The sequence below is a fragment of the Panthera uncia genome, chromosome E3, assembly GCF_023721935.1.
Source record: "Panthera uncia isolate 11264 chromosome E3, Puncia_PCG_1.0, whole genome shotgun sequence".
In the NCBI taxonomy this organism is placed as follows: domain Eukaryota; kingdom Metazoa; phylum Chordata; class Mammalia; order Carnivora; family Felidae; genus Panthera; species Panthera uncia.
In genome coordinates this window covers 19,594,064-19,607,925 of record NC_064815.1, presented here as the reverse complement: position 1 = coordinate 19,607,925, position 13,862 = coordinate 19,594,064, and the positions used below count along the sequence as shown (strand labels likewise).

At 42.8% G+C, this 13,862-nt stretch overlaps 1 protein-coding gene across 1 annotated transcript in view; it reads right to left on the bottom strand.

The window, feature by feature from the left end:
* Window positions 1-13,862, bottom strand: part of LOC125928480 (S-adenosyl-L-methionine-dependent tRNA 4-demethylwyosine synthase TYW1) — a 212,648-nt gene that overhangs the window by 197,144 nt on the left and 1,642 nt on the right. Inside the window, exons 3-6 of the mRNA XM_049639186.1 lie at window positions 13,142-13,294; window positions 7,669-7,770; window positions 5,431-5,625; window positions 3,091-3,312 (exon numbers count right to left, since the gene is read on the bottom strand). Of these exons, the coding sequence (XP_049495143.1) occupies window positions 3,091-3,312; window positions 5,431-5,625; window positions 7,669-7,770; window positions 13,142-13,294 (672 nt within the window). The remainder of the gene's footprint in view (window positions 1-3,090; window positions 3,313-5,430; window positions 5,626-7,668; window positions 7,771-13,141; window positions 13,295-13,862) is intronic.

The window sequence follows — 13,862 nt, the reverse complement described above, 5'->3', positions numbered from 1 at the left end:
TGGGTGGCGCAGTCGGTTAAGCGTCCGACTTCAGCCAGGTCACGATCTCACGGTCCGTGAGTTCGAGCCCCGCGTCAGGCTCTGGGCTGATGGCTCGGAGCCTGGAGCCTGTTTCCGATTCTGTGTCTCCCTCTCTCTCTGCCCCTCCCCAGTTCATGCTCTGTCTCTCTCTGTCCCAAAAATAAAATAAAAAACGTTGAAAAAAAAAAATTTAAAAAAAAAAAAAAAGTTTTTTTTTAAAGAATGAAAATATAATAACATAATATACAGCAGAAATGTGAGCACATATACAGTCACAATAATGAAGCAACAGTCTAGCCAGAAAATGTGCTACAACTGCACGAGAAAATGAGAGGAAAAGTGACACTGCGTGTGTGTGTGTGTGTGTGTGTGTGTGTCCATGAGAGGGAGAGAGATTGTGAAATGTTTTAAAAATCAAGAAATAGCAAGAAGAGCCTATTATTTAGGAATGTAGAGGTAAAATGTCTGATGAAACAGCAAGAATTAAAAGTGACAACCCTGGGAAAATAAGAATTAGACAGAATAAGGGAAGAAAGGATAGTTTTTAATTAAAAGCCTAGAAGTACTATTTGAAGTCTTAAAAGTACAAGTGTTACTTTTGATTAAAAAAATTTTTTTACTTAAATCTGTTTACATGTTAAAAACCGAGAGTGACATCAGCAAAACAGCAGAACAGACAACTCCAAGGGCCTGTTCTCCCACAGAAACACCTAAAAACTAAGCAAATACCAATAGACTCAACTCTAATTCCCAGAGTTCTGACAAAGGCTTACAAGACCCAAGTAAACACTGAATCAGGAAAAAGGAAACCCAAAAATGACATTCAAGGAAATCTGTCACAACACTAGCTGAATACAAAGTAAAGAAACCATGTACAATAGGCAGTCTTTAAAAAGATAGTTTTTAAAGTCAATAAACAAACAATTATAACCTATAGCAAACTACAAAAATAAACCCTGAGGGGGGAAAGAATCTGGTTTCCAGGGTTAATACCTTATAATATTCAAAACTTGCAATTTTCAACACAATATTATGAAGCATGCAAAGAAATAAAAAAGTCTGGCCTACCTGCAGAAGAAATCAACCAAAACCATCCCTGACACTGGACTTCACTAAATAAACAATTTTAAGCCGATGGTCTTAAATACGCTCCAAGAGCTGAAGGAAACTAGGAGAACGATGTCGAAATACAGAACGACACAAAGACAGAAATCATAAAAAGGAAACAAAGAAATTCTTGATCTGAAAAACATAAGAACCAAACTAAAATCTCCTTACAGGGTTTCAGTAGCAGACTTGAGCCGACAGAAGAACCAGCAAACATGGACACAGATCAGTTAGAAACTGGCCAGTCTGAAAAATGAACAAGCGTACCAACACATACAAAAGTGGTTGCACAGGACTCTGCCCTAAATACCACTGGATTGTATCCTTTACAATGGTTAATGATATGTTATGTGAATTTTACCTCAATTTGTTTAAACAGTGTAAAAAAATATTAAAAGACCAACTGGTGGGAAGGGAAGCAAACATAAGCAAAAAGAATGGCTATAAAAGAGAACAGGGGCGCCTGGGTGGCTCAGTTGGTTGAGTGTCTGACTTCGGCTCAGGTCATGATCTCGCAGTTGACGAGTTCGAGCCCCACGTTGGGCTCTGTGCTGACAGCTCAGAGCCTGGAACCTGCTTCAGATTCTGTGCCTCCCTCTGTCTCTCTGCCCCTCCCCTGCTCATGCTCTGTCTCCCTCTGTCTCAAAAATAAATAAACAAAAAAAAAAAAAAACAAAAAAAAAAAAGAGAGAGAGAGAACAGAAAAACAAAACAGCAGCTGAAACACACAAAACAGAAACATTTGTTTTGTATTTGCTTTTCCTGTTTGTTTGAACACAGGTGATTCCAGGGCACGTTCATAAACTTATGGGAACAATCTGGCGGAATGGAAGAGACTAACAATGCAGGAGAGAGACGCAATAAACAAAGGGACAAAGTCCTTGATTCCAGCGCATGCACAGAATGGCTCTCGCAGTCCTCTTGGAGAGTGAGAAAGGGAACTCACACAAGAACGCTGGAGACTGCTGGGCAGGTCTGAGTGCATACATAGGCCTGTGGTCGTGAATCCAGGGTCAAAGAGCAAGGAACAGGCAAAGGGGAAGGCAGGTGGGAGGTTTCGACCTGGCTTGGGGTTTGGCCATTTGGGTGAGAAAAGGGAGTGGAAGGCAACGCAACTGAAGACGTTTATAAGAGAATGAGCATAAAACCTAACCTGGATAAGGGCAGAAGTGAAGAAAGCAGTTTTCACTCCCCAATGAAAAAGGCATGGGATCAAAAGAATTGTAAATTAAGTAGGACACCTGAGGCAGGTCAGAGTTCAGGTCACAGGAACATGAAATTTCAGAGATGACCATGGAAGAGGCCTAGGTAAGTGAAGAACATGGCTGCTGGGGGTATGAAGGCCAGGCAACTGGCAGGTCGGGCGGCTGGATCAATCACCTCCATGGATGGCTTTGCCCCAAAGGGTAATGACAGGAACAAGGGTGGAGAGAAAGTGAGTCAGAATGTAAAGTGGTTCCTGAATGACACAAGTGACCCAGTGCCAAAGGACAGACAGACAGCCGTGAAACAGCCTGGTGACATGAGCTTCCAAGGAACTAGGTACCTGAACCAGGAGCCAAGAGACTTGTTTAGAATGTGAGGGACAGAAGACAGGAATCTAGGATGGGACAGCCTTCCAGTCTGAGTGACTAAAGGAATCGTTCAGTAAGACAGGTCAGCAGGAGGACGTGGTTAGGGGACACGAGGATAGGAGCTCAGCTAACTTCAGGCCTCTGGCCGTGTAACTATTAACTATTAACTAACTGCTGGCCACGTAACTATTAAATAGGAGAGGTGGGAAGGCACACAGCACAAACTGGCTTCACTCTTAAGGCCGCTCTCTCTAAAACGCCACCGCGTGAGTCTCAGAGCTCCCCTCTAACTAGAAGCCAGAGAAGGCGCTTCTCCGGGCAGAGGTGAGGTTCAGCACCTCCAAACACCAGGGGAAAGCAGCAAGACAGGGACACAGAGGCTCCGTACCGCAGATGATTCACAATGGCCTTTCTTGCAGTTGCCGCCACAGGGTTTTCTCTCTCCTTTCCGAAGTGCCTGTAGCCGGGAGATGAACTTGGTCTTCCAAACTCTGAAGTCGGCTTCAATACTGCCATGTTTGCTTTTAACCACGTCACAGTCACCCTCCCCTCTAGCCACCACACGGTGAGCACCAAGCATCCAGAGCCACTTATCGACATTCTTGCCAACCTGTAAGAAGACAGATAATCCTCGGCATCACAGGCTTGTAGACTGCTCTGCAAAAGGTCCATGATCCTCGGGGACCCCTGTCACTGGCTGCTGCTGGGAAGAGGGAGCTTAGCCGAAGGGCAGCAGGCCCTCCAGCCCCAGCCGCAACCTGAAACGCTACACTGGTTACATTCTGACAAGATTCTGCAAGAGACTTTATTTTATTATTATTTTTTCAATGTCTTGGGGCACCCGGGTGGCTCCGTCGGCTAAGCGTCTGACTTCGGCTCACGTCATGATCTCACAGTGTGTGGGTTCAAGCCCCACATGGGGCTCTGTGCTCACAGCTCAGAGCCTGGAGCCTGCTTCAGATTCTGTCTCCCTCTCTCTCTGCCCCTCCCCTGCTCATGTTCTGCTTCTCTCTCTCTCAAAAATAAATAAACATTTAAAAAAATTTAGAGTGCAAGTGGGGGAGGGACAAAAAGCGGGGGTACAGAGGATCCGAAGCGGGCTCCACACTGACAGCAGTGAGCCCGATGCGGAGTTCGAATTCATGAACTGCAAGATGACCCTAAGCTGAAGTCAGACGCTCGACTGACTGAGCCACCCAGGCACCTTGCAAAAGGCTTTTTTTAAACAAAGGGACAGACAAACCCTTTTATTAAGGTTAAGAGTACTACCTAAAAAAAAGACTCTGAAAACTCCTATTCTAAGTCATGTTCAGAATAAAATAACTCATTAGCAAAATGAGATTCCAAATGTAGCAAAGCCCACTTTAATAAGAAAGTGCAGCCCGTTTGGCACAACTCACGGCTTTATAAATTCAGAACTTGAATGTATTGCAGTAAGAAGCAGTTAGGCTGAGGTACAGGGATTGCCAAGATGCATGGTCAAGAGCTCAAAAACTTAAGGGGCGCCTGGGTTGGTTAACCATCCTACTTTTGATTTCAGCTCCTCTCGGGATCTCGCAGCTGTGTGGAGCTCCGCTCTGACAGCAAGGAGCCTGCCTGGGATTCTCTCCCTCTCTCTCTCTCTCTCTGCCCCTCCTCTGCTCGTACTCGTGGCTCTCTCCCTCTCTCTCACAAACTAAATCATTAAAAAAAAAAAGAGAGAGAGAGTTCAAAACTTAACAGGCTTTGTGAGTGGCAAGGCATTAAACACTTACATATCTGAATTTTACCTTTTTTTTTTTCTAATTCCTTTGAAAATACAGCCAGAAATACACATCTTGATATAACAACTGAATGAAAACAAGCTCAAAAGAAGATCTCTACTTTCACCTCTACTCACATTCTACCAAAGACAGGTGAGCCTGGCTGGGCCCAATTTTGGGAAGAGGTACATATACAAAAAGTTCCAGTAACTGTTTAGAATCTCAAGGAATGGAGAGGCTCTATATTTTTATTACTTAAAGTATAGAGAATAGAACGCAAAAGAAAAGGAGCCCAAGTTAATTGCATTTAGAAAAAAGATCTAGGAAAACAAAACAATGTTTTACTACATAAAAGGCAGCAAATGCTTTTCTTCTATTTCCCTTTAAAAATTAATGACTGGGGCGCCTGGGTGGCTCAGTCGGTTAAGCGTCCGACTTCAGCCTCGGTCATGATCTCACCGTTCCCGAGCTGGAGCCCAAGTCCATTTCAGATTCTGTGTCTCCCCCTCTCTCTCTGCCCCTCCCTCACTCGTGCTGTCTCTATCTCTCAAAAATAAATAAGCGTTAAAAAAAATTAATCATTAAAAGACAATGAGCTCAACGGTATTCAGAGTTAGCCTGAGCCATAAAGGTTGTTCAAGTATAGAACAGGCAGCTGAGACAGTCCAAAGAACCACTGATCTTCCATCCACAAGGTCTTGCCTGGGGACAGCAGACTAGACTCAATGACCATGAATCCAGGCCACTAAGACACTAGACAACAGGAGGTATAAGCATTTTATTCAATAAAATTTACTGACCGCCTACTATGCACCAATCTTGGATACATATGTGTAACAATTCCCCATTATAATAGAGTAACACAACAAGTTTATTATTAAGTACCAAAGTTTGTGGATTATTTCACACACAAATGTGTGTATGAATTTTTTTTATTAAAAGAGAATTTATCCCTACAATTCAACATACACCTACTTTGTACCTACCTTGTTGAAGTGGTTCACATAGGCAGAATTTCCCAGGCCAAATACAGCATATCTCATACCCTTCAGGTAAGTTTTGCCAAATCGGAAATCACTGGATGCCTCCTCTAACCATTTGCAGAACCACTCTGCACTTTCAGTGGGTCGACCATCAGTATACGTAGCAACCACGAAGGCACAAACGTTTTTACTAGTAACCTAACCAAGAAAGTAATTATTTCAGAAGAATATTCACAATATAACTTACCAGTGAAGAAAACCCCTTTTTAAAATGCTGACATCCACATTAATACTAATCTCTAAGGGCATAGGGTGCTTTCAAAATGTTACTCAGTTTCAAAAGTGGAAGAAAACAGAGCAAGAACACTTTGCACGGGGAGAAAACCCAGTCCTTTGCCCCTGCCAATACACCCCTGGTGCCCTTAACTATATATTCCATTCCAGTCTTCAGACTATAAGCTCCTATCATCTCCAACTGCCCTATTGGAAACAAAATCCAAATCAGTCAGGAAGAAAAACAGAAAGATCTCATTAAAACTATCTGAAAAATTAATGTAATCAACTTTTTAAATGTAAGGTAACTTAACACGTGGCACTATCATCTACACAGGGAAACAAAATACGCCTTCAGTCCTGCTAGCCATGGTATTCCAGTCTGCTTGAATGAACCTCAAAAATTCTGAGTCATGGGGCGCCTGGGGGCTCAGTCAGTTAAGTGGCCAACTCTTGATATCGGCCTAGGTCAAGATCTCACGGTCATGAGATCAAATGTGGAGTGTGCTTGGGATCCTCTCTCCCTTTTCTCTGCCCCTCCTTCATTCACATCCTTTCTCTCTAAATAAATAAATAAACAAACCTTTAAAAAAATGTTGTTTTTAAATTCCAAGTCATGAGATAAGTTATAAGCAATCCTTTATTAATAATTAAATCCCAGGGGCGCCTGGGTGGCGCAGTCGGTTAAGCGTCCGACTTCAGCCAGGTCACGATCTCGCAGTCCGTGAGTTCGAGCCCCGCGTCAGGCTCTGGGCCGATGGCTCGGAGCCTGGAGCCTGTTTCCGATTCTGTGTCTCCCTCTCTCTCTGCCCCTCCCCCATTCATGCTCTGTCTCTCTCTGTCCCAAAAATAAATAAAAAACGTTGAAAAAAAAAATTAAAAAAAAAAATAATAATTAAATCCCAATAAAATATTTTGATGGTAAAAAAAAATAATTAAATCTCAAAGTTTGCTAATAATTTTTCACAAGTAATTCTGAGCAGATTCAAGGTCACTCATCTGCACCCCACCATTCTCTTATGGGAGAAAGAAATGGACAGTTACAGCTAGGAGGCTATCGACTAAGAAGGGGCTGGCAAACTATGTCCCATAGGCCCAGTCCAGCTCACTGCCTGTTTTTTTTAAAAACAAAGTGTTATTAGAACACAGCACACTCATTCATTTACATTGCCTATGGTTGTTTTGTGCCTCAAAGGCAGAACTGTGTGCACAGCGCCCAAATCAGATGATATTTACTATCTGGCCCCTTACAGAAGTAGTTCATTAACCCCTGCTCTATATAGTTCATTAACCCCTGCTCTACGTGCTTCTCCAACTTTTCAGCTGCTTCAGAATCACCTGGAGCACCTGTAAAAATACAGTCCGCCATCCAGACTTTGATTCAGCGGGGCTGGCCTGCATTTCCAACAAGTTCCCAGGAGATGCTGAGAATGCTGGTTCGAGGACCATGCCTTGAGAATCAGTGCTGTAAGGCAAACTTCTCTGAGTGTAACTAGACGAGAGCAAGGGGCATTTCTCAGGTGAAGATATTAAACCCACACAGATAATTAAGTAATGCACAGAGGTCACGCAGGTAGTGAGAGACTTCTGTAAGTCCCAAACCCATCCTCTTTCTACTACCCAAGTGGCTCCTGACCTCTCAGCAAGCTCACGCGTGGTTCACGTGCTCTGCACACTGCCATCAATCACAATCTTCCCTGGATTATGAGGTTGGTTCAGGAGGGAGGAGGGAACTTCAAGCCACCAAGCTTCCCCACCCTTACCCCCACCCCAAGAGAGGCCACATGCCAGAGGGACGGGTCCCACACCATATATTCAACACCTCTAACTGACCCTGCAAACTCAGCCAACTGAAATGCCTTAGCATGAAAACGAAATTTGTTCTGAAGATTCTATTTATCCCAGAACGCAGGAGGTCAGTTACATTTGAGGGTTTGGACTGAAGAAAAACTTAACACAATTACCAACCTCTTCTACTAGATGATCATCTGGATCGTATTCTTGGAGATTAGTAACTGCCACAGGCAGACCTAGGGAGGTAACTGCTTCAGCAAGACTTGCTGCAAATCCCTAATGGGAAAAAAAAAAAAAAATCACATAAACTCTTCGATGAGCTAAATAAGCAAAGTACAGTCTTAATTTACCTCTGCCGGCAAGGGAATAGGCATTTATCGTGAAAAACTTTTTGCAGTCACTGACATTTATCATCATAAACCCAAACGCTATTCTCACTTCTACCATTTTCCCAAGCATCTTTATGGAGATCAATCATTCAACTGTGCTGTTCTCACTCTGTAAGTACATATACGGGACTAAATCTAAATTGGCTTTTGACATTCCAGCTGCTTTGCCCCACTAGAATAAACATAGAGGAGGTAAGAAATCCTAAAGAGGGAAGAGAATGTGGGATGTAAGAAATCTGACATGTTTCTGGAAGATAAAAAGCAAACAGAAGCAGGTTGACAAAGAGGAGAAAGCCCTAGGGGACAGTCCATGTTCCTGACAGAACCCCAGAGGGGTTCTGGGCTCAGAGTCAGCCACTACACCAAAGCTGGGGGGACCCTGGGCAGAGAAGAGCCCATCAGTAGACAATCTGTATATGGAACAAGTGCACACAGAGCCTGGGCAACATCCACCCTTTACCCCCCAGACAAAACACCTGCTAGCTCTTCTCCAAACAAAATGAACCCAATGTTTGGGGAAAGCTCAAACCTCTAGCCAGGTGTCGGCACTCTGGAAAATGCCTTCCTATTTTTTGCTAAGTAGTCTAAGCTCCCAGGATTAAAGCCAAGCCTACCAAGCATCTATTAATTTACTGGGCATCTACTATGCCAGTCTCAGTTCTGGGAAATATTACACAACAGTGAACAAGACACACATGGTCCCTGCCTTCAGGGAGCCTGCATTCTAATGGACAGATACAGAACAAAGAAATGAGAAAACACATAGTTAATCAGAGGATGACCAGTGCTATGGAAGAAAATAAATCGGGGTAAAGGGTAAGAATACAGTATTACAGGTATGACGATAGTTGTCATTATACACAGGCAGTGTCAGAACAGGTTCATAAGATAAAAATATGCATACACATATTCAGTCTTTGCCCCTAGTTCCAGGGACAAAGGTCCTAAAACCCTTGGAACTTACTGACTTTGGTATCCTAATGAAGTAACTTATGGGGAGGCAGGCCCCAGGTAGCTACAGGAGGGAGGCTGGTCGTCACAAAACCAACAACATGATTAGAGATTTAGAACTTTCAGTACCATCGTTCCCAGTGAGTTCAATCATCAATGGCCAATGATTTGAAATGTGCATTAATACCTCTAACGGACAGGTTTCAGGGAGTTTCTGGGTTGGTGAACACATTGTTACACTGAGAAGGTGGTGCACAGAGAAGGTCCAGAAGCTCTGAGCCATTCCTCTCCACCATACCTTGCCCTACCTATGCATGTCTGCCATTTGTCTGTGTCTGTCTCGTGTCCTTTACAAGAAACCAGTAAATGTAGCCAGTCAGGCAATTCCTGAGTTCTGTGAATCGTTCCGGGAAATTATCGAACCTAAGGAGGACCATGGGATCGAACTTATAGCTGTTCCAGTCACAAGCACAGGTGGCCCCTGGCATCTGAAGTGGAGACAAGTCTTGTAGACTGGGCCCTTATACCTGTGGAATCTGACAAAAACTCTGGGTAGCTGGTATCAGAACTGGAGAAGTGGTCTCAAAGACAAAGATTGGAGCCAAACCTGAAGGAAATGAGAGGGCAAGCCAGGCGGCTACCCCAAACAGAGGTAACATGGAAGTGAAAAGGCCCAAAGGAGGGGGCAGGCTTGGCAAAGAGGTTGACAACACTGGGGGGGGGACTGGGGGGGACCAAGGAAATGAGGTAAAAGAGATAATGGAAAACCAGACGTGAGGGCTTCCTGGCCACTGTGAGGGCTTTGGCATTTACTCTAAGTGAATGAGGAGGTCACTGCTGGGAATGTGGTTCCGCTTAAGTTTTCAGAGTCCCTCTGGCTGCGGAGCTGAGGGGGCCCTGAAGCCGAGGGAGGGGCCGAGCGGCACTGAATGAAGGGGACGTGACTGCAGTGATCCAGACAAAATCTGAGGGTGCCCCGAACCACAGTGCTGAGAAGTGACTGGCACCTGGATCCATTGTGGAAAAGTAGAACAAACAGCATTTGCTGACAAACTGCATGGGGGGAGGGGAGTAGGAAAAAGAGAGAAGCCAAAGGTTTTCTTTGAGCTAGGCAACTGGAAAGATGAAGTTGGTAAAGACTGTAAGTGAAAAAGGTCTGGACAAAAAACTTGGGAGTTCAGTTTGAGCATCTGAATTCCGAGGTGCCTACTAGACATCACACAAAGATCTAAGATAGGTAACTGGACATGAGAGTCTGGAGTTGAGGAGAACAGTTCAGATGAAAACCATAAATTCAGAGGCCCTCAGCACATACAAACGAAGGCCGGCAGGTCAAATCCAGCCCTCCGTTTGGTTCTACAGGTGCAAGTTACAGGAACACAGTCATGCCACTTAATTTACGTATTGTCTGTGGCTGCATCCACGCCAAGGCAGCAGAGCTGAGCAGCTGCAACAAAGACTGTTTGGCCCACAAAAACTAAAAGCCTAAATACATACATATACATAGCGTAAAAAATAAAATGGCTTGCCCTTTACAGAAAAAGTTTGCCAAATTGTATCTAGAGGCAAGAACATAGTCTAGATAATAAGATCCCTTAGAGAGCACAGTGAGTGCAAATAGAGACAGGGTCTCAAGGACGGAGCCTTGGGACACTCCTACCTTTAGAGGTCAAGCAGAGAAGAAATTAGCAGATGATAAGTAAGGAAGACTAGCCCTGGCCAAGCAGGAGGATGACCTAGAGAAGAATGTCAAGTAAGATGAAAGGTGAGAACTAATTAGCAATATGGAAAGCACCGGGAACACGTCAGGGCATAGAAGCCTGGCAAGAGTGGTCCAAGAAAAACAGGAGTAGGGAAATTGGAGATTTAGAGATAGTGGCAGATATTTTCAAGGCGCTTTACTCTTAAAAAAAAAAATCTGAGATGGTAGTTAGAGGGAGATATGGGGCCAATAGTTCACACGGTATGCTCTGACCCACCCTGCACAGAGCGTCCGGTGAAAAATTTATAATTAAAGAACACACATCTGTTCATACAAGAACAGAGAAAACCCACACCAGCTAGCCCATCATTCTGTCTAAAAATGAACAGAAAACCATGGTTCACCAGGAACTTGACTAGAACAAGCAGCAGGAAAGAAAAATGGCAAGGTCAGAAAGTGTCTGACCTTGGCTCAGGTCCTAATCTCACAGTTCTTGAGTTTGAGCCCCACATCACACTCTCTGCTGTCAGCATGGAGCTTTCTTGGGCTCCTCTGTCCCCCTCTCTCTGTCCCTTCCCCACTCACTCATGTGCACAAGCTCTCTCTCAAAAATAAACATGTTTTAAAAACGAACAAAATTGGGGGGAGGGGTAGGAAAAAAAACGAACAAAATGGTGTTTTTGCAACTAAAAACGTAAGAACCAAAATAAAACATTCAAAAAGGTTTGGAATTGAAATCCCACAACCCCAAGTGGAAAGAAAAAGAGTTACAAAAGAGAAAAGATTTAAGACAAAGAAGCCATCCAAAAGCTCTAACATCCAGCCAACACAAATGACAGAAAGAAAAAAAAGTTAAAAAAAATTTTTTTTAATGGGAAACCTGGGTGGCTCAGTCAGTTAAGCGACCAACTTCGGCTCAGGTCATGATCTCATGGTTTGTGAGTTCGAGCCTCACATCTGGCTCTGTGCTGACAGCTGAGAGCCCGGAGCCTGCTTCGGATTCTGTGTCTCTCCCTCTCTCTCTGCCCCTCTGCTGTTCACACTCTATCTCTGTCTCTCTCACTCTCTCAAAAACGAACATTAAAAAAAAATTTTTTTTAAATAAAAAAAAAACAACAACAGAAAATGGAAGGGAAAAAATATGCCCAAAAACATTAGCAGAAATGCTCACAAATCTTCAAAAGAGCCCGAGTGTCCAGCACAACAGCTGAAAAAAGATCCAACCTAGACACCATCTCAAAAAAGTTCCAAACCTCAAGGACAAAGACATGACTCTTTTAGAGCTTCCAGAAACATAAAAATCAAGTCATCTACAAAGGAATGAGGAGACTAGCTTTTTTATCAACAACACTGACTGGTGGAAGACAATGAAGGGATGCCTTCAAAGCTGTAAGGAAAAACTAATCTACACCCAGCAAATATGAAGCCATTAAAATGTGAAAGCAGAATAAAGAAATTCAGATGGCATAGCTTTTAGGAGGGTCATCTAACCCGTATCAACAATGAGATGGCCAACGACATTAAGCCAACAGGCCAACAACTGATATTTGAGGAAAGTCTGTGTTAACTAATATGAGAAGTCAATAACTTTTATCCAACATTGATCAATCTAGAAACACAGCATAAAGAAACAGCCATCAGAGGAATCAAAAAGAAGAAATAGTTAAAAAGAGATTCACTAGAAAGTACTTTTCAGAATGAACCCTCCATACACCTGGATTTGTTACAGTCTTCAAGTGTCAATTTGATCTTTTAAAAAAATTAAAAACACACATAAAAAGAGGCTTTGAGATCTTTTATGAGTAACATAAAAGGACTTTGTTTTGGCTGCTCAGATGCCTTTTTTACATTTCTTCTGGTTCCCCACCTCTGTTGCTTAAGGCTGAACCCTTAATGTTAAGTGACCTTCAACTATGATGTGGCACAAAGCCTGCACTGGAGTTCTGAAAAGCGAAAAAATATTATTCTACAAAACATCCACAAGAGGGCAGTACGACCCTCTTTAGTACCACACAAAAATCCGTTGACACTGACTTTTTAACTTCATTTTCACCTTCGTCTTAGAATCTTTTCCTAAAAAGCACTAAATAGCTGTGACCTTCATAACAAAGAAGCCAACAGCAAATACATCCGCAGCACATATCTACTTTAAACAGTATTCGATGTCTACTGTTAACACTTTTAACACTATCGAACCAAAACACATTTTATTAAGTAGATGTGTGACGTTGTGAAAGTCAGGGCCCCATCCCATACTGGATGCTACTGCTGACATGCTCTTTTCACTATCCGCTACTTCTGCACCCGCCATCAGTAATAGGCTTAGAACTCTCCATTCTGCTGAGGCAGAAGCAAGCTTCAGCACAAAACCCCTCAGGACAGTGACCATCAGACTGGAATTGGGCTGGAATTGGGCACAAGGGTTAAACACCCACGCAATGCCCCAGGAAGGAAAAAGGTATGCTGGGGAAGGGAAAAAAGAAGATTTAAAAGAAAAAAAAAAAAAAAATCAGAAGACCGATTCAGTTCACTGTGAATGGATACCTTTAAGGGATCTTCTAAAAGATCAAGAAACCCAGAGAAAAAGATCATATGAAGTTCTCACCTTCGCTGTTCCAGTCTGGGAACCATAGAAAATCTTCACTCCAGACACTAAGATGTCCTTCTTTTGAAGAGAGATATAACCATTCGTCATCAAATCCCGAGTTGCTTTTGGAACAGATTTCTCCTTTGAGTTCTTGTCCTTGAAGATAAACAACTACACAAAATCCATCAAGTTTGAGGCTTTTCCCAACTTCAGTAGTGATGACAGCACAGACAATAACCGATTTTACTATTCTCTTAATCTTTCTGGTGTACTCCTCAAATATTAACCCCTTGATATAATTAGGTCCTTTAAAGGCTGGACCTACGATCCTTAAGGCTGTAAAGATTCCCAATTCCTCCAGGACAGAACTATACATACATTCATCCATAATGTGCTTTATTGAAATAAGACTAGGCACTTACTTTTCAATCCTTAATTAGTGGTAAGAAAACAGAAGACTACTACTCTTTAAAAGTGCTAAATAGATTTTTCTTATGAAGGCTTAATTTTTCATTATGAACTCTTCCTGTATCTCAAGAGTAAAACATCCACAGCCCATCAAAGAAAACATAAATAACTTATTTCATAATAAATTCGTCTCTAAAAACTGAGAATAAAATTTTTAGGCATAAAAAAAAAAAAAGAAACCCTGTGTAGAGACCAAACATAAAAGTGACTGAAAAGTTCCTCTTAGCTTTTCTGAAAACCTTAGAAAATCTGCACTCTAAATTCTCTATAA